The sequence below is a fragment of the Adiantum capillus-veneris genome, chromosome 5 (assembly GCF_014529385.1).
Source record: "Adiantum capillus-veneris isolate H3 chromosome 5, ASM1452938v2, whole genome shotgun sequence".
Taxonomy (NCBI): Eukaryota; Viridiplantae; Streptophyta; class Polypodiopsida; order Polypodiales; family Pteridaceae; genus Adiantum; species Adiantum capillus-veneris.
In genome coordinates, this window is record NC_140935.1 from 100,906,803 (window position 1) to 100,934,343 (window position 27,541).

The 27,541-nt window shown below is 44.1% G+C and overlaps 1 protein-coding gene and 1 long non-coding RNA gene across 2 annotated transcripts; one reads left to right on the top strand and one right to left on the bottom strand.

The window, feature by feature from the left end:
- Positions 1 to 1,534: 1,534 nt before the first annotated feature.
- On the bottom strand, positions 1,535 to 27,416 carry LOC147457824 (uncharacterized). Its single transcript, XR_015188151.1, has 2 exons — positions 27,028 to 27,416; positions 1,535 to 1,808 (listed from the first exon to the last, which is right to left on the bottom strand). It is a non-coding gene; the product is annotated as an uncharacterized LOC147457824 (long non-coding RNA).
- LOC147457825 (uncharacterized) lies at positions 21,803 to 25,767 on the top strand. The gene has a single exon (XM_086512612.1). It carries the CDS (start codon positions 21,912 to 21,914, stop codon positions 22,152 to 22,154), a length of 243 nt encoding a protein of 80 aa, XP_086368738.1. The 5' UTR covers positions 21,803 to 21,911; the 3' UTR covers positions 22,155 to 25,767.
- Positions 27,417 to 27,541: the final 125 nt, after the last annotated feature.

Here is a 27,541-nt window from a genome sequence, read left to right on the forward strand (position 1 = left end):
TTTCTCTTAAACCCATTGTTGCATCCTTTGATTCACAATAACTTGAAGATACTCATAAACTACACCGAATAGAAGGAAAAGTTCTTGTCCTCATTGACAAAACATACTGATAAACATAATTCTCTTTGTACACGAGAGCAATCTACAATTATTTCTACATGCATCAATGTTACCTTCTCCACATTGTTATGATAAAAAAGACTTGATTCACATAAGAAGGGCAAAGAGAAAGCAAAGCACTTTGTAGGGTTGATTGGCCCAAGAAGTGAGTTCAACATGGTAACCAGATGGGTAGATGAATAAAACAATGATCCAACAAAAGACTTAAACAAAGGCTTAGCAAACTCCAAACTAAACACTTCTGAGATTCAAGGGATATACATATATTGCTACGTACCGAGCTGACTCGTACATTGTGGATTGTTCAATGAACTTCCTTAACTGGTACTATTGGGTGTTACTTTTGGTAATGGGCCAACTATTCTTGTGATTAGAGAACTAAAGAAGTCAATCACAATAAGAAGGTTAATGGGCCAACTGTTCTCGTAATTAGAGAGCTAAAAAATAAAATCACAGTAAGAAGATGCCAAAACACCAGAAGGCATTAACATACACAACTTTATTTCAAAATGCAAGGTACATACTTAAGCCACATAGAGAAAATTACTACAATACCCCTGAAATTTGTGAAAACTCCCAAAAACACCCAACAATTTTCAAAGAAAAGTCCCCAAATGCCTCTAAACTTTCTGAAAACTTTCAAATACTCCTCGTTGCACATCACCGATAAATCCTTTGCAACTCTCCATAGGAAGATGGACTCTCCCCCGATAGTAGATGATCGAATTGGGGTATCAGATGGCATTGTGGGCTTCCAAGATGAGATGGTTCATTATCTGTAGACACAAATGTCTCTATTTGTGAGCTCATTGGTGAAAAATATCGTCTCAAGACACTCAAAGAGAGATCTCTATTGTCAAAAAGGATAAGTACACAAAATTTGGAGCAATCCATCCAAGGTACAAGGGTATTTTGAGAATTTTTGAATTTTCACAAATTTCACGAGTACTTGGGTAATTTTCCAAACCATGAATCAACAGCATCAAAGAGGAAACGGTGTTGACACTTGAATCACACAAATTAGCTTCACTGGTAGCCAACCTCATTAGCCAGCTTCTTAATTGAAATTGGACTAAAATAATCTCTTGAAGAGGAGAAATGGACAAAAAGGACAGACCAACAAAATGAGCTAGATGTTGAGCTCATAACCTTGGGACAAATACATCCTTGGCAGTGCAACTGGATTGACATTTTATCGTTACATCATGAACAGATGTTGTAACTTGTCCACGCTCTCGCTTGTAATGGATCTATGGGATCTTCACCTTCATCAACATACGTTGTAACTTGCCCGCGCTCCGCTTGTAATGGATCTGTGGGGTCTTCACCTTCTAATCAACAAACGCAGCCAAACTTTTTACTCAAAAAATGTGCTAGGTGAGGTACCACAATTACCTACAATGAGGCCGTAACGAAGAGAGAACACATCTTAAATTTTAATAATGAGTCCACAAATGATTTGAAGCGTCTACATAATTGCGAAGGCTAAGCAACTCCCACATCAAAGACTTCTATGTCACCACAAAATCCGCATTACAAAGATCCACACTTCGATGCCAATAATGAACATTAAAAATGATCTGTTGAGCAAAGTATTTGACAACTACAATATCCTAATCTAGGAATTTCGGGCTTTCAATTGACCATGCTAAAAAACCACAGGTTTTTGCATCGCAGCTGGTGACGTCCTGCATGCACCAATTATTGATCAGATACGTTGTGCATCCTTAACACGATTCAACTAACCGAAGATAAAATTGACAATGCAACAAGAGAAGAGCTACAATCTATAGCTGGCCACTTTGAAACGAACCTCTAGACCTGGACTTAACATTGGATAAGTTACAAGATATGGACGTGCGAGTCAAAAGATTAGAAGCACATAATAGATAAGTCTGAATTGTTTCACCTGCCAAGAACATCTACCTCTTCAACACAGAATTTGATGTAGATTCAGCCCACAAAACTGGCACAGTATGAAAAGACCAAAAGTTAAAAGATTAAAATGCAGAATCAAATTTGTTGATTTTTATCAATGCACATCCCCCTCTCGCGAGAGGGAAAGAAAGCTTTATGAGCATGGCCGAAATCGGCCTCTGAGATAATTGTACATGTGTGTGTCCTCTTGGCTATCCTAAAAAAACGAAGATACAAAAAAGGTGCTATAAACTGATCTGACATATGAGAAAAGAGTAGAGGTGAAGAGATACGAGGGATGGAGATCTAAGCTAAGGGTGTGTGGGGGAGCAGGAGAGAGAGCCCACTTGCTGTCCTATGCAATGAGAGTGAAGGAGAAGAGGAGAGAGGCGCTGTAGAAGCACACGCAGAGAAGAACGTGAGAGAGAGAGAGAGAGCTCGTCAAAAAAAAAAATTGGGAGAAGTCACGCTATTTTCTTTTGGGCTTCACATTTGAGTATATGAGTAAGTGACTAGGGGGCCATTCACACTTGGGCCCCTCACTTATAAGTCTTTTTAACTTATAAGTTAATAAGTACAAGGCACTTAGGCCTTTATTCCCTAACAACCTCCCACCTAAAGGCAATGTACCTTGGGAGATCAAAGAATCAACTAACTATGATACATCAGCTGATCATGCACTTACTCATCCAACACCCATCATCTGTCGGCAATATGCAAACCGCTCCGTTGGAAGACTCTTGGTCAAAAGATCTGCAGGATTGTCATCTGTGTGCACCTTGACAAGTGTAATGCACTTGTCATCAAGCACACTCCTGATAAAATGATACTTCACCTCTATGTGCTTTGTCTTGGCATGAAAAACAGGATTCCTTGCAAGCATAATAGCACTCTGACTATCACAGTGTAGCACAGGAACCGGTGACTTAATGCCAAGTTCTTCTACCAAACGCATGAGCCACAAAGCTTCTTTGCATGCCTCAGTGGCAGCCACATACTCAGCCTCAGTGGTAGACAAAGCAACACATTTTTGCAGTCTAGAAATCCAAGAAACTGCACCTCCTGTGAATGTAAACACATATCCAGAGGTAGACTTCCTGCAATCTGGATGTCCAACAAAATCTGCATCTGTAAAGCCATGCACAGATGTCTCACTCTTCCCAAAACAAATGCACAAGTCTTTAGCGCCTTTCAAGTATCTCAAGATACACTTCACTGCTTCCCAATGCTTTTTGCCAGGATTGCTTATGTACCTGCCTACCACTCCCACCGCAAATGCAATGTCCGGACGTGTAGCAACCATAGCATACATCAAACTGCCAACGGCTGATGCATAAGGAATCTTGGCCATTTCAGCCCGCATATCATCTGTGTTTGGGCAGTCATGTGCAGTCAGTTTTACCGAGGCAGCGGAGTACCAAGTGCCTTTCCCCCATCCATATGAAAACGATGTAGCACCTTACTAACATAATCTCGTTGAGATAGATACAGACGCCTGTTGGGTCTATCTCGAGAGATACGCATGCCCAAAATATGATTAGCATCACCAAGATCCTTCATGTCAAAGCGATTCTTTAAGCTTTGCTGTAATGCATCCAACTCCGTGACATTTTTTCCCGCAATAAGCATGTCATCAACATACAAAATCAGCAATAGAAGAGATCCATCACTTGCCGTTTTGATATACAAACAGTGATCAGAATTACTTCTTTTGTATCCTTGAGACCTCATGAATGTATCAAACTTGTGATACCATGCACGGGAGACTGTTTCAAACCATACAAGCTCTTCAAGAGTCTACATACTTTCTTCTCTTGCCCCTTTGACACAAAACCTTCTGGCTGCATCATATAGAGCATCTCAAGCAAATCGCCATGCAAAAACGCTGTTTTGACATCCATTTGCTTTAACTCCATATCTTCAGAAGCAACCAGGCCTAAAACAAGACGTAATGTGGCAAGCTTTACAACAGGAGAAAAAATCTCATCAAAATCCACACCATGCTTTTGCTTGTACCCTTTAGCAACCAAACGTGCCTTGTACTTAGAAGAAGCATCAGATGTGACCTTGGTCTTGTAAACCCATTTACATGGCAGAGCCTTATGCCCTTTAGGCAAATCAACCAAGTCCCATGTATGGTTTTTCTCCAAAGGCTGCATTTCCGAAACCATTGCTTTGAACCATTTCTTACTGTCTTCCCGTTGCATAGCCTCTTTATAGCAAGACGGCTCACCACAATCAGTAAGCATGACATAGTCCAAAGACGGTTCATATCTATCGGGGGGCCTTGTCACCCGAGTAGATCTACGCACCCAATGATCCATAACAGGTGGATTTTCAGCCTGTAAACCATCAAAAACAGCTGGCTGTTCAGCCGGTTGCATCGCAGCAACGGGCGGTCTAGGAGCATCAACCTGTTCCCCTACCTGTGGTGCATCAATAGCAACTTGTTGGGGCTGATTTTCAGCAGCTAATGGCTGATTTTCAGCACCATTTTCAGCATGTAAAGGCTGCTGAACATTGGGCCTTCTTGGCTGTCCATATGTAACATCTTCACGAAAAACAACCCGGCGCACTTCCTCGACCTTTGTGGGCTGTTTGTGCATGCAATTCTCATTGAAGATGACATCATTGCTGCGTATGATTTTCCGTAATGCGGGATCCCATAATCTATACCCCATTTCACCATCCTCACCATATCCTAGGAAAATGCATTTATGAGACTTTGGTTCTAGTTTGGTGCGCAGTTCACTCCGGATGTGAACATAAGCCTCACAACCAAACACTCTTAAATGTGCATATGAGGGTGGCTTGCCAGACCACACCTCCTCAGGCACCTTTCCACCCAAAGCCTTGCTAGGTGAGCGATTAATCAAGTGAATAGCTGTTTGCACAGCTTCTGCCCAAAAACCATGAGGTAATGCAACATGTGACAGCATACTCCGAACTTTCTCTTGGATAGTCCGGTTCAATCTCTCTGCAACTCCATTCTGAGAGGGATTAAAAGGAGCCGTGAGCTCTCTTTTAATACCTTTAGTAGCACAAAAGTCAATAAATGCTTTTGATACATACTCCCCCCCATTGTCTGAGCGCAAAGACCTAAGCTTCTTGTCAGTTTGATTCTCAACAAACGCAAAAAACTTCTTGAAAGTATCCAAAACATCGCTTTTAGCACGTATTGGATACACCCACACCTTACGTGTAGCATCATCGATAAACGAGACAAAATATTTCTTTCCCCCTAAGGACAACTGTGGCATTTCACATACATCGGAATGCACTAAGTTTAACCTGTCAGACTTCAAAGAAAGAGACCTTTTGTGCGGTGTTTGACTGTGCTTACCATAAATACAGTGCTCACAGTGAGAAAAATCAGCATACCTCAAACACGGCAAATAACCACAACGAGACAGAGTTTCCATTCCTCTTTTACTCATGTGTCCCAACCGGCCATGCCACAAAGAAACACTTGGCTGCTCGGTTACGACGACAACATGGTCACGCACACTAGATACATGTAAAGGATACAAAGTGTCCGATTTACAACCCTTGGCTACAATCCGGGTCCCTTTACAAATTTTCCACTTGCTATCACCAAAAGTGGTGTGATAGCCTGCATCATCTAGCTGCCCTGTACTAATCAAACTCTTCTTGAGTTGTGGCACATGGCGCACTTTGTGCAAAACAAAAGTCATACCATCAGCAAAAGAAAACTGGACACTGCCAATACCTGCAATGTCACATGCATAGTTATCTCCCAAATAAACAGTGCCCTGCACCGCACCTGAGTACTGTGTAAACCAATCCCTATGAGGTGTTACATGAAAGGAGGCACCTAAATCAAGAATCCAAGTATGCATGTCCACATCAGAACCCATAGCAAGGGTATGTGCATCCACAGAAGAGGCATTGAGTACATCAGTGCTGCTGTCACTGTCACAACTACTAGCAACATTGATTTCCTCAATCAACACAGTGCTCTTCTTGGCATTTCCCTTGTCCTTTGCATCAGTTTTAGCACCCTTGTTCTTCTCTTTCTTCCACTCATAGCATTCCCGTTTATAATGCCCTTTCTTTCCACAATGATGACACACAACATCTTTCCTACGAGATTTGTTGCGTGCCCTGTCCTTACTGTCAGATTTCTCCCTCTGTTGAGACCTGTCTCTCAAGTGCAATGCATTAGAAGACCCACCTGTGGTGTTCTTCCTGTTCATCTCTTCCATCAAGAGAGAACTCTCTACATCTGCATACTTAAGTGACGCACTTGAGTTACTAAGAGCTGTCCGGAATACATCCCAACTCTCGGACAATGTGCATAGCAGAAAAGTAGCTTTGAACTCCTCATCAATCGTGAATTTCAGCTCTGTCAGTTGGCTGAAAATAGAATTGAATTCATTGAGGTGCACTGACATGTGCGTGCCCTCCTTCATGCGGAGATCCATAAGCTTCTTAAGCCAATACACTTTACTGGCAGCACTCTGCTGTGCATACAACTCGTCTAAACGCTTCCACATGCCCCATGCTGTCTGCTCATTCTCTACATTGAAGAGTAAATTGTCAGACACCGAAAGCATGATCGTGGAGCGAGCCAACTCGTCCACTTCTTCCCATTCTTCAACCTCCATATCAACCGGTTTCACACCCTGTAACTTAATAGGTTTCGCCTGTTTCTTCTGCAACATCACATTATAACATTGCTTCTTCCATATAGCAAAGTTATGGGCACCTTCAAGCTTGCGAATGTGCAACAAATTGCCACTTTCACTGCTAGAAGCCATTCTGAGTGATTGCAAACACTGAAACCCTGTTTTGCCGACCTAAACACGCCCAAATGTGCGCAATCGGGCAAAAAACAGCTTGCTGTTACAGAAAAACAGCGAGCAAATTTCACGCGAAATCACCCCAAAACGGCGTACATTCACTGCCAAACCCTTACCAAAGGTTTCCACAAGGTGTATACATCATTTGCTTGCTGAAATTCCCTGTTTTGGGGCAAAAATCAGACCTGTAAACACCTGTTTTGCTGAATTTTCAGAACCTCGTTGGTGGAAATACCTGTAAGATTGACCTGTGAGACTTGCCCTAATGAAATTGCATCAAATTGACCCCGAAATTGGTCAATTTCAGCAGAAATAGGCTGCTGTTCGCCAGTTTTTGAAACCCTAATTTTGGGGAAACTGTCACCGGAGGTCGATTCTACACGGTGAGAGGATCCCTTCGCGACAGAGTTGATCGAAAACGGTTGAATATCCTTCCCGCAGCGAGCAAGAACAGAATTCTGATCTGTGTTGCGAAGATGGCTCTCTTGGAAACCCTAAAGCTCTGATACCATGTGTGGGGGAGCAGGAGAGAGAGCCTACTTGCTGTCCTATGCAATGAGAGTGAAGGAGAAGAGGAGAGAGGCGTTGTAGAAGCACACGCAGAGAAGAACGTGAGAGAGAGAGAGAGAGAGAGCTCGTCAAAAAAAAAATTGGGAGAAGTCACGCTATTTTCTTTTGGGCTTCACATTTGAGTATATGAGTAAGTGACTAGGGGGCCATTCACACTTGGGCCCCCTCACTTATAAGTCTTTTTAACTTATAAGTTAATAAGTACAAGGCACTTAGGCCTTTATTCCCTAACAGGGTGAGGGATGATATGGAAGCTAAGGGTGAGGGACGATATGGTCAAAGAGTTCTGCTCAGCATGGCACTGAGCACCAGCCTAATTGAGAGCAGAGGTGTTCAGAGTCAGTAGCAGTCTAGTAAGAGTGATCAGCAGAGAGAGACAGAGGCAGGCAGGCCAACACCTCTAATCTACAGCAACACGTGAGGGAAACTGGAAACAAGTGACCACAGAGAGAGAGAGAGAGAGAGAGAGAGAGAGAGAGAGAGAGATGACACGGCACGGCGGAGTTCCACATCCAGACGCACTGGCCCCAAAGACTAGCCCCCCTTCTCGGTATTTCTTTATTATTATGCTTCTCAAAGTACAACGCCCAAGGGTCCTCCTCTTAGCGCTCCCATGCAACAACTGAAGCCCTGGGCATGCTTATAAAGACCCTTGGCCGAACTCAAAGGCAGTGACATGAAAAGAAGCAGTCCTAAAAGCATTTGGTGCCCAAAAACAAGCGCCCCATGGCCTCAGCATAAAACACAGAAATTTGTACAGTGCCACATCTTTAGGCCATGCAATGTCATCACTTTGTGACCGCAAACCCCCCCCCCCCCCCCCTTTTCCCCCCTTTTCGAAAGAATTGTAATTGCCCTCAATTACGCTTGCAAAAAAGACAATAGGACAAAAACTAGTTAAGTAGACACTAACTCTTAAGTAGTGATGTACTAGACCACATACATCCAACACTTGCACGAGGATGACAATCACTGAACATTATCCCCGTCGAGAACTTAACTAAGAATCATGACCATTGTAACTTATTTAGCAATCACATCCAGACCGCATTGATCTTTTCACGGTGTCTTGATCTACTAAATCTCGTTACTATCACATACATATCGCCCCTAAGGTGACCAAGACAAATGTTGCAGCCATTTCGCCTTTCAAACACGCACTCAAATAATACACACATGAGAGAGCGCATGTAACAGATTCATTTTACGAATTCCCATTTAAAGTTCTTCTTTACATAAAGTCATTCAACAGAATATTGTCAGCCTGTCGGTATCCTTGAAATCTTAAAAGAAATCAGTGACTTTATTTCATCAAGGTAACCTGTGGCAAAGGAGCGGAGTAACTCCCCTCTTGTGCAATCCACACCGCACCAGATACACACACGCATAAATATAAGAAGACTTCTCAAACATATATGCAAATAGAAAATTCAGCTATTGCGTGTGATAGAGAAGATCCAGCGTCTTGGTCACTTATAAGATGAGTAGAAGAGCGCAAAATTGAAGGGGGAAAGCTGAATTCTCAGATTTATAGGTTGGTTGCCCGGAAATCAGTCCACTAGAGAGAGAGAGAGAGAGAGAGAGAGAGAGAGAGAGAGAGAGAGAGAGAGAGAGAGAGAAGGTATGAATGGTGAGGGAAAAAGCTTGGAAATTCAAGATGAAAGCTGAAATTTCAGATTTACAGGTGCGTTGCCCTGAAAAACAGCAAGCTAGAGAGAGAGAGAGAGAGAGAGAGAGAGAGAGAGCTTCTTAAGGATGAGGGAATGGTAGACATAGAGAGAGATGGTGATGGTAGTGAAGGGGGCTTCTTGGGCTGATGGTACAGAAAAATTCAACAACTAGGAGATGGTGAAATGAGAGGGAAAGAGGCTTGATTTATAGGGAAGTTGCCTCAAGAAGAAAAGGGAAAAGTTGAAGAGCATTATGAAAAGTGTTTCGTAAGAGATAAAGTTGGTGTAACAAGTGTCCACACACTTATCTCTTCCTTTGAAAGCTTTTTGGCGAGTGTCATCTTCTAGAAAGTTTGTGACAAGTGTCTTGCCACTTGTCCTCCTTTTGGAACCTTCCTTCTAGAATCTGTCACGAGGACGCGGCGATTGTTAACTATGTCACGAGGACATGGCAATTGCTAACCTTAGTTGTTGGTTTCTTTCAAATGATTTTTGTTTTATTTTTGAGACCCTCTTTTTGAAGTTGCAAATGGTCGGACATTGTATGGCCAATGTGAACGGTAGTTTCATCCGCAGATGGGAAGTTGGTCGGCCTGGAATTCGTATAGTAAGAGGATGTCTAGGCTCAGTCCAAGGTCATGTAGGTCCACCCGTTGCACTTAGCAAGTTGGTCGATACTAGGAAGTGAACTCAATAAAGGCATAAAGTCAAGGTGGGATCACCAACAGAAAGTATCCGACAGTTAGGCCACATTCCACTTTTGGATGCGGTCCCAATGAGGATAGATGGTCAAAAGACCAGTGGAAGCCCAACGGAAGCATCTCCTAAAATTTAGGGAACTGCTATTTTAAGCCATGAAATGTGTTCGCATCATTACCTTCAAAATGACAAGGGGAACTTTTTATTGCTCTGCTGCAAAGTCAACTGATGCACCAGTTGAGAGATTTTTAAGCAGGAAGCGTAATGTGTGGAAATTGCATGCATGAGTGCCAAGTGGCACTTTTTGGCCAATTTACCAAGTCTGGGAGAACAGAACTCGTAATTGACTTTTTGGAGCAACTTCGGAGGCTAATAACTCTGATTTTCAATCATTTCTCTCCATTTTTGAGCTTCCCATGACTTTACCTAGGACCAAGGAGCTAATTTTCAGCATTGGAAGGCATCAGATGCATGTTTACAGGGCTGTTTTGCCGCGTTTTCAGCAATACGCAAGTTTTGGCAGCCATGGAAATCTTCCCCTTTTTGCATCTATTTGTTCACAGATGCATTACAGGTCAAGCGCAAAAGAGGGGGTGCTCGATTTATGCTGAGGGGATGATTCATTGAGAACCTGTCACAGGTTAAGAGCTATGGAGTGCTTCCTCTCCTCTCTATGTACAGTGTGGTGCTGTAACAGACTTGGACACTCCAAGTCAAGAATCAACCGCGACAGCACCAAATAACCACTTCAAAACAATTCACAAATCACAATAGATTTGCACTGGCCCGGCGGAGTTCCGTGCCTAGAGATATTGGCCCCAAAGACTGGCGCCCCTTTCGATATTTCTTTTTATATTAATCAGATCAAAGTACAAGAGAGTGGCTAGGGTTGCACTCTCAGACTCTGCGTCCAGATGCTCTGAGAAGTGAGCCCTCACCACTTATTTAAAGATACAAGGGATGCCCAAAAGCAGAGCCCCAAAAGCTTTTAAAATAAAAAGCATCAGCTCTCTCTCTCTCTCTCTCTTAAAGAGTCTTTTCTCTTTTTTTTATAAAAAAGCAAAATTCGCGTCACTCATCATTAAAAATTTTATTATTATTATTTTTTTTTTAATTCAACCTCCGCGATTTCCGAAAATTAGGGTTTTTGGTAGAAATTAGGATTTGCAGGAATTTTAGGGTTTTTGATAGAAATTAGGGTTTCTGTTGTCCGCCACATCATCACTTTGTGACATACACCCCTCTTGAACATACACCCCTCTTGAAAGCATTGTAATCGACCGGGATTACGCCTGCAAAACCGACGAAAGCCATAAACCATCTTAGCAGACACTGACTGTTAGTACCTACGTACTAGGAACACACATCTAGCACATGTACAAAATCGATAGTCACATCACACGACATCTCAGGACATCACCAGACATCACAGGACATCACATGACATTCAACATTCATTCGGATCTTAGACCATGATTTATCGGCAATGTGGCTAGCAATCACATCTAGGTCCAATCGGGACCTCATCGATGTCCGATTGACTAACCCCTATTGCAACCATGTCTATTCGAGATCAATCAGACCAAAATGCTGCAGTCATTTCGGCTATCAGTTCCTGCACTCACAAGAAGTCAAGAACAAATCAGTATCATTATCAGGAATTCCATTTCATAAAGTCATCCAACAGAATACTGTCAGCTATCAATATCCCTGAAGCTCAAAGAGACATCAATGACTTAGTATCAAAATCGAGGCATCTGTTGACAAGGGAGCGGAGTGACTCCCCTCTTGTGCATCCCACTGCACCAGATCTCCGGCCAAGCTGAATTCTAGGTTCCGTTTGGAGTAGACTATGGTAAACCAAAGAGTTTCACAACCCGAGGAGTATCTGATAGGTCCTCCTCCTCCATCCACTTCGCATCAAAAGCAGGAAAGTTCTTGAACTTAACCAAGAACCGCCTTCGGACTTTACCTTTCTTCGTATCATTATGTGCCAAAATCTGTTCAAGAACAAGGATCCTCTCGTTTTCTTCCACTTTGGGTTGCTCATCACGCTCCCCATCATCAGGCACATCACCCTCAACAAGTTTCAAGAGACTCACATGCAATGCATTGTGAATCCCCCAAGTATCTGGCAATTTCAATCGGAAGGAGACATCATTTATCTTGTCAGTGATCTGGAAAGGTCCGTAGTATCACATACTAAGCTTTGGAAAAAGCCTCTCCTTTCCCTTTTTCTTTCGTAGGCGTGCCTTCTCAAAACGTAAGAGCACCCAATCATCCTCCTTCAATTTCAAGTCGCGACGATGGCAATCCGCTGCCTTTTTCTGTCGTTCTTGAGACTCCTACAAAGTCTCGCGAACCTTGGCAATAGCCGTATCCAAATCTTGCAAATATTCATCCGCTTCAAACATCTAATCTTTCGTGCTCAGGAAGGATGGAACCTTCGCAGCACTTTCAACAATCTCACATGGCGTCTTCCCCGTCGAAGAGTGTATCGTGTTACTGTAGGCAAATTCCACCAAAGGTAAGTTCTTTTCCCATTGAGTCTTCTAATCCGTGAAGACTTCAATAAATCTAAAATCACTGAATTGGCAATCTCAAATTGCCCGTCAGTCTGTAAGTGGAACGATGACGAGAACTGCAACCGCGTGCCAATGTTCTCCCAAATTGCCTTCCAAAACAAACTCATAAATCTGGGGTCTCTGTCGGAGACAATCGTCTCAGACGTGCCATGTAATCAGAAAATCATCGTGATCATTTTGTGTTCTCGGGAGATCAAAAATAAAATCCATTTCAATACTTTTCCAAGGGCGGGTGGGTATGGGTAAAGGCTTTAATAATCCCTGTGCCTTATGCCTGTCAAATTGACCTTCTGGCACTAAGCAACTGCGCACAAACTCTTCCACATCGTTTTTGAGTCTCGGCCAAACAAAAGTATCTCTCTACCCCCTTCATGGTGATAGCAATGCCGCAATGACTCGTAAAAGGTGGACAGTGGCATTCAATCATAACCTTTCCCCTCAACGGTTGTGTAACGCACAACATAGTCTTTCTCATCAAGTAGCCTTCCCGAAGGGAGTATCGAGCTACTGTCTCCCCATCTCGTATCCGTGTGAAAAATATCTGCAAAATCTGTATTTGTGGCATACCAATCGACCATATCCTCGAAGGTCCTATGATGTATCACGAAAATAGCCAGAACCAACGGTTTCTGAGACAAAGCATCTGCCACCACAGTCTTCTGTCCCTGCACATGGGCAATCTAGAAGTGGAACTGTGACAAGATGTTCGCCCACCGCATCTGCTTTTCCGAAAGCTGCTTCTGTGACAAGAAGTAGCGCAAACTCTGATGGTCTGTAAAGACAGTAAAATCCGCTCCGAGTAGGTAATGCCGCCACTGAGTACGAGCATGGATAACCGGCAAAAGCTCTTTCTCATATATTTGTGCTGTCATCTCCGGCCTAGAGAACAAACGGCTCTCGTAAGCTATGACATGGCCTTCTTGCATCAAGACCGCACCGAGACTACGACCACAAGCATCACAATACACTTCAAATGACTTCTGCAAGTCCGGCAAAGTCAAAATAGGTCCCGTAGTCAATTTCTCTTTCAATGTCCGAAAGGCAGTCACCTCTGCGGGTCCCCACGAAAAAGGTACTCCTTTCTGTGTCAAGGTATGCAAAGGGGAAGCAACCTCTGCAAACTTTTGCATGAACCGCCTGTAGTACGAACACAGTCCCAAGAAGCTTCTAATTTCATGGACATTTCTCAAATCGGGCCAATCACGGATAGTCTCTATCTTGGCCGGGTCCATTTGCACTCCTGCTGCTGCTGACACAATGTGTCCCAAAAAGTGTATCTCTGGTAGGAAAAATTCACTTTTCTTTGCATTAATCACTAACGTGTGATCTCGTAATGCCTGAAAGACTTGAAGCAGATGATTTCTGTGTTCTGCCTCATTCTTGGAGAAAACAATGATATCGTCAAAGAAAGTGCCAACAAATAGCCTGTACTCTTGAAAGATCCTGTCCATCATCCGGTTAAATGTTGCAGGAGCATTGGTTAAGCCAAAAGGCATCACCAAAAACTCAAGTAACCCAAAAGTTGTCCGAAAAGCTGTCTTGTAGACATCTCTCGGCGCTATCCTGATCTGATGATATCCACTCTTCAAGTCAATCCTGCTAAAGCACGAGGATCCCTGTAACCTGTCGCGTATATCATCGATCCTAGGAATCGGAAATCTGTTCTTGATGGTGATTTCGTTGAGAGTGCTATAATCGATGCACATTCTCCAAGATCCGTCTTTCTTCAAAACCAACAACACTAGAGAGCAATACGGTGAAGTACTAGGCTGGACAAGACCCTTTTCCAAGAGGTCTTTCACTTGGTTCATAATCTCTTCATTCTGTGCTCGGCTCACACGGTAGGGTGGCCGGTTTAGTGACGTGCTTCCAGGTATCAGATCAATGGTATGATCTTCAGGCCCTCTGAAAAGCAATCGGCATGAGTGTGGAGAAAAATCTTGGTGTTCTTTAGATCAGGTCAAAACATATTCAACCTTTATCCATCGTTCAGTTCTCTCCCAAAAGAATGAGTAAGAAACTGAAGTTCATCAAGTACAATCTCTAAGCCCTTCATTTATCAAAGTCGCTTTCTCGGTCCGGTAGTCAACCACGGCGTAGTTCTTGTGGTACCAAGGGATCCTGAGTAGAACGTCACTCGCGTGCCCTGAACACACCTGTCATTGCAAACAAAGTTTGCCAATGCTCGGTGTAATGGGAACATCCCATCCGGGTGCCAGTCGAACTACCTCCGCCTGCGACGTCAGTTTGTCGCGCGTAATTCCAAATCGAGCCGCCAATTCCAAGTGAAAAGAAGTTGGCCTTGGCTCCTTCAAAAGAGCTTCTTGATCCTTCACTTTGCCCCAGAAGCGGCAAAGTTTGTACTTCCATTCATTAGATTCGGTGCAGGTCCCACGCCATGTGGTACCAGTTCTGCTTTTCTATCTGTCTTTTCTGCCACATTCCTCAGCTGCTCTCGAACTCTCAGCCTGTCGTCATCTTTATCATTCTGTTCTTTCTGTGCCTTTTTAGGGCACTTCGCGGAGATATGTCCATGTTCCCCGCATCCAAAGCACTTCCCCTCTTTGATGAAGCGAACTCTCTCCTCAAGAGTAAGCTTGGGTCGTGCATCCTTTTTCTCTGGATTGCTCTTTTTCTTTCTACTTTCATTCCCAGTAGTCTGTTCGGCTCGTTGTGTCATGGCCTTATTTGTGGGGTAGGTCAAACTGCCAGAGTGAATGGCAAAGCCCCGCTTCGCATGACTCATCAACTCTTAAATAGAAGCTTACTTCTATTCCAAGCAGTGATCTCGGATCTTTGTAGGTAGACCCAAGGTAAACCGCTCAATCTGTTCTCTGAACGAGATCTTCTTAAACGAAGAGGCAGGTAGAAAAGAGCTCCAGAATCTTTCACAATAAGCATTGATTGTGTCTTTCTTCGTCATCCGAAGATGGTTCCAAGCAGCTCGTATATCTCATTCATATTCTTGCGTTAACCAAGAAGAAATAAAAAACTTCTTAAATTTCAGCCATTTAACTGACGCAGTCTTGTTTAAAAGAAGCGTGGACCACCAAGTACGAGCATTCCTCTTAAAGTAAGAGGCAGCTCTCCGAATCTTGGAGTGCTCTGAATAGCGTCCTTTCGCGAAAGCGATGTCAAACTGTTGTATAAAAGACAAAGCCTTCGAAGCATCTGAGTATCCTGAAAAAGTATCAAACTTGATCGAGTGGTCACCTTCCTTAAACTCTCGGACTTTCTTTCTTTTATCTTCGAGAAAGTCATACTGGTTGGCTTTGTAAAAATTCTTCTTGTTCGCATAAAAGTTTCCATTGTAAGAGTCTGAACTGTCTGTAGACGAGTCCTCTGTAGAAGTGTCACTCACTAGGCCAGACTTAAGACTTCCTTGCCTTTTTCTTGCCCTTTTTTCTTGCTTCGCTTTTTGCTTTTCCTATCTTCTTCGCTCGAGTCTGAAGAGCTAGAAGAACTGTCAGAAGAAGAAGAAGAAGAACTCGGTACGTCTTCAAACTTACACGCTTCTTCAATTTCTTTGCCTTGTCAAATGCGACCGACGACCCAAATATCCCGAGAAGTCAGTGCCTTTCTTCTGCTTTTTGCCGTGCTTTTTGCCTTTCTTTTGCACGTCGAAAAGCTGAGCAATCCGTGCATCAACCACGTTCTCCAGTTCCTTCTCCGTACATTTCTTGGAGGCAGAAGGTTTCTTGAGAGCGGGTTTCGGGAGTGGTGTTGTGGTTCTTTGCCACTCCATCTGTACCTCTTCCAAAGAGGTCTGGTTCATATATTTTGCCATCTTCGGGTCCTTGGCAAAATTGAGCATCATCTTTGTTGCATCGCCAATCAATTGACGACGCTCCATCTCTCTTTGCTCCGCCTGAGTAGGCCGAGGTGGGCCTTACTCTCTGTCTGAATCTTCGTTGTGATCCCAGCTCGCATCTCCATATGCAGAGGGAGTCGACTGATCATTGCCTGAAGCCATAGGTGCCGCGGAAAAAAATTTCAGGGATCGGATTTCCCGTAGAAGAGAAATCGGCCGTGCTCTGATACCATTGTAACAGACTTGGACACTCCAAGTCAAGAATCAACCGCGCCAACACCAAATAACCACTTCAAAACAATTCACAGATCACAATAGATTTGCACCGGCCCGGCGGAGTTCCGTGCCTAGAGATATTGGCCCCAAAGACTGGCGCCCCTTCCGGTATTTCTTTTTATATTAATCACATCAAAGTACAAGAGAGTGGCTAGGGTTTCACTCTCAGACTCTGCGTCCAGATGCTCTGAGAAGTGAAGCCCTCACCACTTATTTAAAGATACAAGGGATGCCCCAAAGCAGAGCCCCAAAAGCTTTTAAAATAAAAAGCATCAGTTCTCTCTCTCGCTCTCTCTTAGAGAGTCTTTTCTCTTTTTTTTATAAAAAAGCAAAGTTCGCGTTGCTCATCATCAAAAAAAAAAAAAAGCCTCCGTGATTTTTGGAAATTAGGGTTTGCAAGAATTTTAGGGTTTCTAGTAGAAATTAGGGTTTCTGTTGTCCGCCACGTCATCACTTTGTGACAGGTGCTAGGAGTGATGACCTGCACACTCCCCTACGTGCAGTTATGTGATGCCCCACAAGAGGGCTCTTCATTTGTTTGATGTACAGCTGTGTGGTTTCATGCTTTTGTGCTGTGGCAAGAGCCTCCTTGAGCAGGAACAGGGGTAGCTAACTGCTACTCCAAAGCAGGCACCGGTGAGGGTCATAACCTCACCATATAGGTGTGAATTCAACGCTGGTTATGCTGTCACAAAACGGGAGCGTACACGAGCACTTAGAAAATCTGAAAATTATAATTCTTTGAAAACATGAGAGAAGGGAGAAGATCGACACAATATTGGGGACCAGAAGATGGGCTGCCCCCCCCCCCCCCCCCCCCCCCCGTTAAGAGTATTCTTTTATTCAGGGAGAATTCTTATACAAGCACGAGAACCCGAGGAAAGCCCTCCGTTCTGTAGTCTTAGACCCGAAGGTCGTGCTTTCCCATAAAGGGCTTGGACACAAGGCCGTTCCTTCCCGTGAGGGACTTAGGCATGAAGCCGTACTTCCCGTGAAGGGCCTTCCCGTGAGACGGGAGATCCCTGCAAAACAAACCACACAGACACGCGACAACAATTCGTCCCATAAGGGACTTAGGCGTAAAGCCGTACCTTCACGTAAGGGACTTAGGCGTGAAGCCGTACTTCCCGTGAAAGGCCTTCCCGTGAGACGGGAGATTCCTGCAAAACAAACCACACAGACACGTGACAACAATTCGTATGGCGAATCCACAATAGATACCTATCGCTCTTGCGCGGGAAAAGCGACTTCCGTGCTTCGTAGTCTCGCGATCTCTTACGGCAGAGTCTTCTCTTGCTGATGTTGGTACCTCCCGTTAGTGAGGGTATGTGGTGCTTTTATAGCTCCCTGGCCACGGCACGAATAACTGCTCGCGCAGAGATCGCGGCCGTTTTTTTTTTTTTTTTTTTTTTGCGCTGTTCTACCCGAAATAGGGAGAGAGAATTCACTGGCTGGTTTTGTTGCTTTATCTTCTAAGTGGCTGCCCACTTACTAAGTGGGCGGCCGGCATATTTTAAAATTGGTCTGAACCTGCCCAAAAACTCAATAAAACCTTATAAGTTAAAACCAATGCATTTAACAACACTTCCCAGGCGTCCCTGGATACAACCACATGCACGAATGCAATGCAAACATAGATTCCTCGCGGGAAAGCGTCTGCCTTCCCGCGATTGTTCCTGCTTTTCGTAAAAAGCTTCATTGAACCCATCTTTATTCTTGTGCTTGCGTTCTTACGCGTATTTTCTTACTCAGTTCGGATTTCCTCCTTAGCCTACGAGATGCCCCCTTACTGATGCACCCGTCACCCATCATGTGACGCATCAGGGGCACTCGTAACCCGGCCCTTTCCACCGAACTTACGGAAACTCCTTCGCGATGTTTACCGTCACCCATCAAATGACACATCAGAGTTGTCCGTTCCTGATGGCAGTTCCTGTAGCTACAATCTTTTAACAGTTCTTAGTGCACATAATAAAATATCCTAAAAAAGAAATTAATCATTTAAAAAAAAAAGTCCAATTAGCAACATATGCCCTGTATTTTGACTGGTTTTCAGCCATATGGACGCCAGAACCATTGGAAACAGTGCCCCACTGACAGAGGACTGTTTAGAGCTGAAAACAGGGCAAAAACCAGTAAATACAGCGTGCTAAATTTACTGTTTTTGGGCAGGAATTAGAGGGTTTATGCAAGTGGAAGTGAGTTCCAACAGGGGAATGAATTGGTTTCACGCAAGTTTTGGGATTGTTATGCTACCAAAATTTGGCCAAACCAGGTGGTATCTAGCTGGATACAGGTAAAGAATTCCTAGGACTCTACTTTGTAATTAACCCTCTCGAAGTATAAAGAAATACCGAAAGGGGCGCCAATTTTGGGGCCTACAGGTTGTCGACATCTGCTCGGAGTATTCTAGCTTCCGAGCCGTGTGTGTGCATAAGTGTTAATTCCCGTCGCAGGTTCCCTTTGCAAAGTGCTCTGTGTGTGTGTCTAAAGTAAAGTAAAGAATTTCGGGTGAAAGCCAAAGCCTACCGCCCCACGGGCCGGTTTCAAGGTTCCATTGTCGGGACATCAATCACTTCTTCCTCAAGAAGTGAGCCTCGGTTGTTTTGGGTAAAGACACAGAGTACAGGAACGCGGGATTATACTATGGCCGACAAAGGGAAGGACATTATGGAAGGCACTTTAACTCTCAATGCCAAAACTGATTCTCCTACTGTCTTTCATGGAGTGGACACTGCTCCTTCTCCATCTCTCATTGCTAATATGCAGGACAAGATTGACAAGATTCAGGAGAAGGAGACTCTCTCAGTCTCTTTTTCTCCCCAACATGACACACAGGATTTGAATGATGATGTGAAGCATGATGATGATTTGGATGACAAAGATAAGCATGATGATTTGAATGATATTGCTAAGCATGATGATTTGGATGCCAATGACAAGCATGATGATTTGCATGATCAAGATGTGATTTCTCACAAGCATGATGAGTTGCATGAAGATGATGTGATTGTTCACAAGGATGATCTGTTAGTGGATGCTTTTTCTAGCGAAGCTAACCTTGTTGTAGATTCGATCAATCACGACGAATCGATCTTGGCTTTCGAGTCAAGGTCCACAGATCCCCCACAAGAAGATTTGATAGATCACGAAGGATCGATCTTGGCTCTCGAGCATAGGTCAACAGAACCCCCTCAGAAAGAACCCACTCAAGAAGAACCCCTTCAGGAAGCACAGATCTTGGCTCTTGTGCCTAGGTCTCAAGAACCATCACAGGAAGTATTATGTGTTCGCATGATTGATACGCACGCATTGTTCGAGTGTTTCATTCGTGAAGGTTTCCTGTATTTTAGTCAGCATCGTTATGTGATCCCTTTTCCTAGGCATGACATATTGTATGTTGAGCACGTTTCTCTCATGGATGAGCACGAGTGTATGCGGATTGTTCATGAAAAGCTGAAAAGTTTGTATGTCAGGAAGTCACATTCCATGTCTCTTCTGTGGTATGACATAGTTTCCGAAAGAGCACATGATAGTATGAGCACCAAGCATGGGCATTTCCATTGTGATTTGCCACAGTTGATTGATTTCGATCAAACAGAAAAGATTCGACCGCATTGTTTGCATGTGTTTGATGAACGGGTTGTAACTCCGTTTCTATGTTCATCTACATTGCATACACAGTCTTTAAAGAAGACAAGATTTTTTTCCTTCACTTTACATGGAATGGGTATGTTCATGGTTTTGTGTTGGAGATAGTTTCAGGAATTTTCAGCCATGGAGACTCTTGAAGACGAAAGGAGCAAGATACTCGACGAAGTTGAAGCATCAAAGGAGCCACAGAAGACTTTGAGTCGCTTTCGGTGCGGCCCAAAGAAGCAAGCGTTGCAGACCTTTATGAAGTTCAAGTACCGCACGACCCACACATCAGAGTGGGCCGGCGAAGAGTCCCTTCCAAGATTCCGGATGCTGTTGGCGATCTCCCTCGACGCCATACAGTTCGGTACCAGTACCTTACTTTGAAAAGGAGGGGATGTCACGTGACACATCCGAACCCTATGTGTCCGTGGACAAGCTACACCACAGCAGGGTTCAGTCAGTCCAATCAAGTCTAGATTAGCAGTGATCTGGCACTTTTGTGAGTCTATTCGTAGACCGTGCATGCCCAGTCACTTAGCATAGATGCATATCCTCCGGTTGCACACAGCATGATCATCGGAATTCCCATCAGAATCCATTAGCATCAGTTAGGGGAATTTTCCGGGGCATTTAGCCTATTTTCCTATTTATTGGGATTTTCACTTATTATTTTTAAGTGACTTTCCAACAAAAGTAGGTAGGGCAATTTTGCTAAGTTTGTATATAAGCAAACTAGAGCTAGCACTATTTGGCAGAAGAGGCAGCAGGAGCACCTTGCTCAACAGGCAACTTCTCAGCAAGACCAACCCCCGCGACTACTCTGGCCTTTTCTCCACAGAAGACCTAGCGTTTTTGCATCAGATCAGCCTTGGCGATTTGTGCACAGCAGATCAGCCCCGGCGTCATCACGACACATCAGATCAGCCTAGCGGTTTTGCATTTGCAGAACCCCAGCAACAGAAGGACCAATTTCAGCCCCTGGCGTTTTTGGATTTCAACAGCAAATAAAGACCGGCATCATTCACCTAAAGTGTAGCAGATTCAGCCTGTAAAGACCATCAGTTTTCAGCCCTAAGAAACCTCATTTTTCAGCCAAGAAAACGCAGCCAAAACGGTCATTTTCAGCCACCGAAACAGTCCCGAAATTCAGCGATTAGAAGATCTCAGATTTCAGCCATCATCGTCATCGGCATAGACCAAGTTGCATAGTCCATTGCATACGCATTGTACACCTTTGTGCAATCAAAGAATAGACCACTCTCGCCGACGAGAGTCGGGCCTTCGGAGGAGGGTTTTACAACCTCTCGGGTGTCGTATCTTTTCTCTCTCCTTCTCTCAGTCTCATTCACTTGCACGCACAATCCACTCACTTTGTTCGTGACCACAGCACTCTACAAGACGGAAAGCTCTCTCTTTCCCTAAAGAACTAAAAGGAACCTTGAGCAATAAAGATCACTAATCTTGAGAAAATACAACATTCATTCCGCTGCACCTAACATCTTGTGTTGCTTGTGGGGAGTGCTTGGGCTCTGCCCATGTGGTTGGTTCTTTCATGCTGGATTGCAGGCACCAGTACCACCATCTCTGTTTGGCTGCCACTCTAATGAGAAAAGACATTTGTGCAAAAGTTGGATGAAAGGAGCGCATCTCCGAAGTGGCCAAGACTTGGGCTCACAAGGGACATGTTCAAAAGAGTAAGCAACTGTCCTGCTTCTTTTTTTGAACACAATTCTGGTTTTTCTTATCGTAAAATGTCTTTTTGTTGTTGAGCTATGTAGAATACGAGGTCAAAGAGGAGTATATGGACAACCATGTTGCAGACAAGCACTCCAAGGCTGGACATATGTTTGATGAGGAAATGGCAGATGGTGGTAAGTTCTGTGATGTGGAGATGCACGAGGCAGCTACACGCACATTTCAAGGCATGTCTAATGAAGTGCAGTCAAACAAGCTAGATGAAGACAAGAACACCACCACAGGGGGCCATGAGGGAGTAAATGACCGCAAGGAAGAGCAGGACCATGAGGTGCTACCAGACCAGTAGGATGTAGACAAGGATCATCCTAACAAGGACCAGCAGGATATAGACAAGGACCAGCAAGTTGGAGACAAGGACCAGCAGGATGGAGAAAAGGACCAAAAGGGGGAAGTAGATGATGGCAAGTTGTTACCGGAGAAGGACGTAGACAAGGATCCCGTTATAGAGGACCCAAAGGTGGACATGGGTGGGAAGAGGACCCAAAGGTGGATGATACTGGTGTGAGCAAGGAGCTGCTTGAGGAATGCTTACCTCTTGATGATGCAGTGCACAAGGCCCAGTTTTTGGGAGACAAGGACCCCCCTATAGGGGTTGATGTTAATGAGCATAGATGTCACGTGACACATCCAACCCTATATGTGGACAAGCTACAGCATGAACCGGGTTCCAGTCGGTCTAGAATAAGAAGTGTTCTGGCACTTTTATGAGTCTGTTCGCAGACCGTGCATGCCCAGGCACTTAGTGTAGATGCATATCCTCTGGTTGCACACAACATGATCATAAGCATTCCCACCAGAATCCTTCAGGGAAATTTTCCAGTGCATTTAGTCTATTTTCCCTATTTTTGACATTTTTCACTTATTATTTTTAAGTGACTTTTGTTGGAAAGTAGGTAGGGCAAATTGAGTAAGTTTGTATATAAGCAAACCTAAGCTAGCACTAATTGGCAGAAGAGGCAGCAAGAGCACCTTGCTCAACAGGCAACTTCTCAGCAGAACCCAAGAGGCCTAGCGTTTTTGCTCCACAGCAACCACCTAGAGTTTTTTGACCAGATCAGCCAGCAATTTGCACTTGCAGATTCCGGCAACAGCTGAACATCAAATCACCCTAGCGTTTTGCATTTGCAGAACAACCGACGACAGATTTGCAAATTTTCAGCCCTAGCGTTTTTGCACCTGCATCATAACCCAGCGTTTTGCAGATTCTCTGCGACGGAACTTTTAGTTTTCAGCCCTTGGACACCGCAGATCAAGTTCCGAACCTCGCAGATCTCACCTTCCCGCAGCACTTCCTCGCCGCACGGTCAGTTTCCGCAAGGTTTACAGTTTCAGCCCGGAAAACGCAGATTTCAGCATCTGCGTTTTCAGCGCGTCGTCGTCGTACCGTCGTCATCGACATCGTCACAGACATAGAGTCAGAATTCAGCAATTAAAGATTTTCAGATTTCAGCCGTCTCGTCGTCGTCCTCATCGTCGACATCGTCCGCAAGTCCAAGCATTGTAGAGTTTGTGCAATCATAAGTAGACCGCTCTCGCCATAGAGAGTGGGGCCTTCGGAGGAGGGTTTTACGTCTCTGGTGTCGTATTTCTCTTCTCTCTCTATCTCTCAGTCTCATACACTTGCACGCACAGTGTCCATTCACTTTGTTTGTGATCATTGCAATCTCTCATTAAGAACGGAAGGCTCTCCCTTCCATAAGAACAAAAGGAACCTTCAGCACAATTCGGAGCACTCATCTTGAGCAAAGTTCAAACATTCATTCCGCTGCACCTTACGTTGGTATCAGAGCTTTGGCAGTGTTCTGTATCACTCAAGGAAAGAACCACAAGAACCACATAATTTTTTTTGCTTGTTGAGGTCGCACGAACCCAAGTTCACTTGGGCGTGTCGATTCCTAATCGTTTTTTTGAAGAGTGACAGGAATCCCAGGAAAGAAGGGCTTGTCCAGCCTCCCCTTGTGCCTCTTTTCACTCATTGAGAGCGGACCGTGCACTTAGCGGCCGGCCAATCGACGTGAGGTGGGAAAAAGCAACCTTGGTGTGAGCGCAAGGCCGCTAAGGGGTGCGCCCACGGAAAAGAGCAGAACTCGGGTGAAGAGAAGATCCTTCTCTAACACAGATTGCAAGCTAAAGAAGAACCTCAAGACTCGCAACAACCTCCAGAACTCAAGAACCCCAAGAACCCAAGTTCCTCGTGAACTTAAGAACCCAAGACTTCAATGGATGGTCATCACTCCAAGCGGAATGGATACTTCCCTTGGAGGTGATGAGCATGAGAGAGGAGAAGAAGTATTTTCCTCACCAAGGGGTTTTTCCGACCCTCCCCCTTCCCCATCTACGCCAAGGATTGCACTAACTCCTATGAAGGAGTTGACGCACTTGTTTATGGAACGACAGTTAGACCGCGAAGCACGAAAAGCAGAAAGAGAAGCAGACAGAAAGGCCTATGAAGAAGAGATGGCAGACATAGATCGTGAATACGAAGAAAGCATGGCAGCCATAGAGCGTAAGTACAACTTGGAAGACAAAGAAAGACAAGCCAAATTGGATCACGAAAACAAAGAAAGTCAAGCACAATTTGATCGCGAGTACAAAGCCATAAAAGAAAAGAGCGACCAACACATGAAAGAGTTCTTGCGACTCTTTTATCAAGTGCAGGCACATATGCAAGAGATTCAGGAGACTGAGACTCTCTCACTCCCTTCTTCTCCAAAGCATGACACACAATTTGCATGATGATACGCATGATGATTTGAATGACAATGATAAGCATGATGATTTGAATGCCAATGATTTGGATGACAATGACGAGCATGATGATTTGCATGATCAAGATGTGATTTCTCACAAGCATGATGATTTGCATGAAGATGATGTGATTGTTCACAAGGATGATGTGTTAGTGGATACTTTTTCTAGCGAAGCTAACCTCGTTGCAGATTCGATCAATCACGAAGGATCGATCTTGGTTCTCGAGCCTAAGTCCAAAGCACCCCTTCAGGAAGAACCCATCTTGGCTCTCGAGCCTAGGTCCAAAGAGCCCTCACAGGAAGTATTATGTGTTCGCATGATTCATACGCATGCATTGTACGAGTGTTTCATTCATAATCATTTCTTGTATTTTAGTCAGCGTCTTTATGTGATCCCTTTTCCTAGGCATGACAAATTGTACGTTGAGCGCGTTTCACTCATGAATGAGCACGAATGTATACGGATTGTTCATGAAAAGTTGAAGAGTATGCATTCATGGAAGTCACATTCCATGTCTCTTCCTTGGCACGATATGCATATAAATAGGGCAAATTGTCCTAGGTTTGTATATAAGCAAACCTAGGCTAGCACTAATTGGCAGAAGAGGCAGCAGGAGCACCTTGCTCAATAGGCAACTTCTCAGCAGAACCCAAGAGGCCTAGTGTTTTTGCTCCACAGCAACCACCTAGCGTTTTTGGACCAGATCAGCCAACGATTGCACTTGCAGATTCCGACGACAGCAGAACATCAGATCACCCTAGCGTTTTGCATTTGAAGAACAACCGGCGATAATTTTGCAAATTTTCAGCCCTAGCGTTTTTGCATCTGCATCATAACCCAACGTTTTGCAGATTCTCCATGACGAAACCTCAGGAACCATCAGCGTTTTCAGTTTTCAGCCCTTAGACACCGCAGATCTAGTCCCGAACCTCGCAGATCTCACCTTCCCGCAGTAGTTCCTCACCGCACGATCAGTTTCCGCAAGGTTTACAGTTTCAGACCGGAAAACGCAAATTTCAGCATCTGCGTTTTCAAAGCGTCGTCGCCGTACCGTCGTCATTGACATCAGACATAGAGTCAGAATTCAGCAGATAAAGATTTGCAGATTTCAGCCCTTAGCGTTTTCAGATTTCACGTAAGAGCTACAACTCCAGAATCAGCTATGTCGTGAACACAGAGGAAGAAAGGCAGGAAGAAAGAAAGAGAGAGAGAGAGAGAGAGAAAGAGAGAGAGAGAGAGAGAGAGAGAGAGAGAGAGAGAGACGACGACTCGTCTATAATCATTACATAGAACTATGCTATTACAAACCAAACTTTTTTTTTTTAACATAAAGAATTCCCCAAAAAAAGATAAAAACGAATTTCCCAATAAAGTGGATAAAAAAGACTTCCCCAAAAAAGGCTAATTTTCTACCAAAAAAAAGTAGTGTCCTTAACAGTGCATATTGTACCACCAAACCATGCTTTCAGCCAGAGGCAGATGCTCTTTTCGATCAATGCCTTTGGGGCTCTGCTTTAAGCACCCCTTATAGGGGTTTATGTGAGCCCTTGGAACCACTCTCAAGTAGAGGGCACCAATCCTTAGTGAGGTGATACGAACAATGAAAATGGTGAGATTTTGTGCATATAAACATCTAATAGTGACCGGTGAGGTGATAGGAACGATGAATATGGCAAGATTTCATGCATATAAACATCTGATAGCGACCGGTGAGGTGATAGGAACGATGAATATGCCGAGATTTCATGCATATAAACATCTGATAGCGACCAATGAAATCTGGATGTGATGTTTCTTTTGATACTAAAGGTCTCTCTCTCTCTCTCTCTCTCTCTCTCTCTCTCTCCTTCCTTCAAGATCTCTATAGATCGCTCTCTTTCTCTTTCTCTTTCTTTTTTAGATCTGAAGATCGAATTAACAAATCCATCTATCTATCGACAAGAAATAGAGAACTAGTAGCAGTAGGACAAACAAACTTAGTGATACAAAAATCGAGCAAGAAAGAGGTGTTTGTGTAAGTGTCATTTCCTGGCCTGTGCCACGTTCATCATCCCCTACGCCTGACACTAGCTTGTGTCCACCACAGAGTACAAGTTACAACAATCCAAGACATAAAGCTAGTTTGAGTCTGGTCCTCAGCTTATGTATGTTTTCAAGAGGAAGCAAATAAAACTATCCCAAGCTTCCTACAGGAAAATTGCTGCCCTAAACGACTTTCATTAAGTTCATTATTGACATCTGAAAATGATAGCAAAGGTTCACTGTGGTCCCATAACCATCAAAATCGATTCCAAGCATCACAATGTAGCTCCATAAAAGTAAATCAGGTTCTTTGGCTTTCTGTGACTGGGTATACGCACGCATCCACACACACGCACAGAGAGAGAGAGAGAGAGAGAGAGAGGTACCTAAATTGAAAACCCTTATTTGGAAGATGGCTTGGCTTCGTTTGTCAACGGCTTGGGAGTCGCAAAATAGGCTGCCAAGATAGTCGCAGGCAACGCTACCCACTCCGCAAATAAGGCAACTTTGGACACCAGAGGCTGCGCCATTGCTGCAGAGAGATCCCCAACGCCAGAAAAGACCCAGGCCGACGGAGAACAAGGTCGTCTACAGTAGAGGAGGGCACTGTCTTAGATGGGCACTGCCTTAGATGGAGAAGAGGAGACCCAAAAATTGACGCCTGGTGAGGAATAATATTGAACTCTCTACATACATATGGTAGGTTTCTGAACTTATTAGATGGAATCTATACATAGAATGTGTAGAGATTCGATCTCTACATACATATGGTAGGTTTCTGAACTTATTAGATGGAATCTATACATAGAATGTGTAGAGATTCGATCCTCCCAAGTTGTGCATTGGGATGCCAAGTCTAGAGACAAAAGAATCAAACCCAATTCGGCTGCAACAAAACGT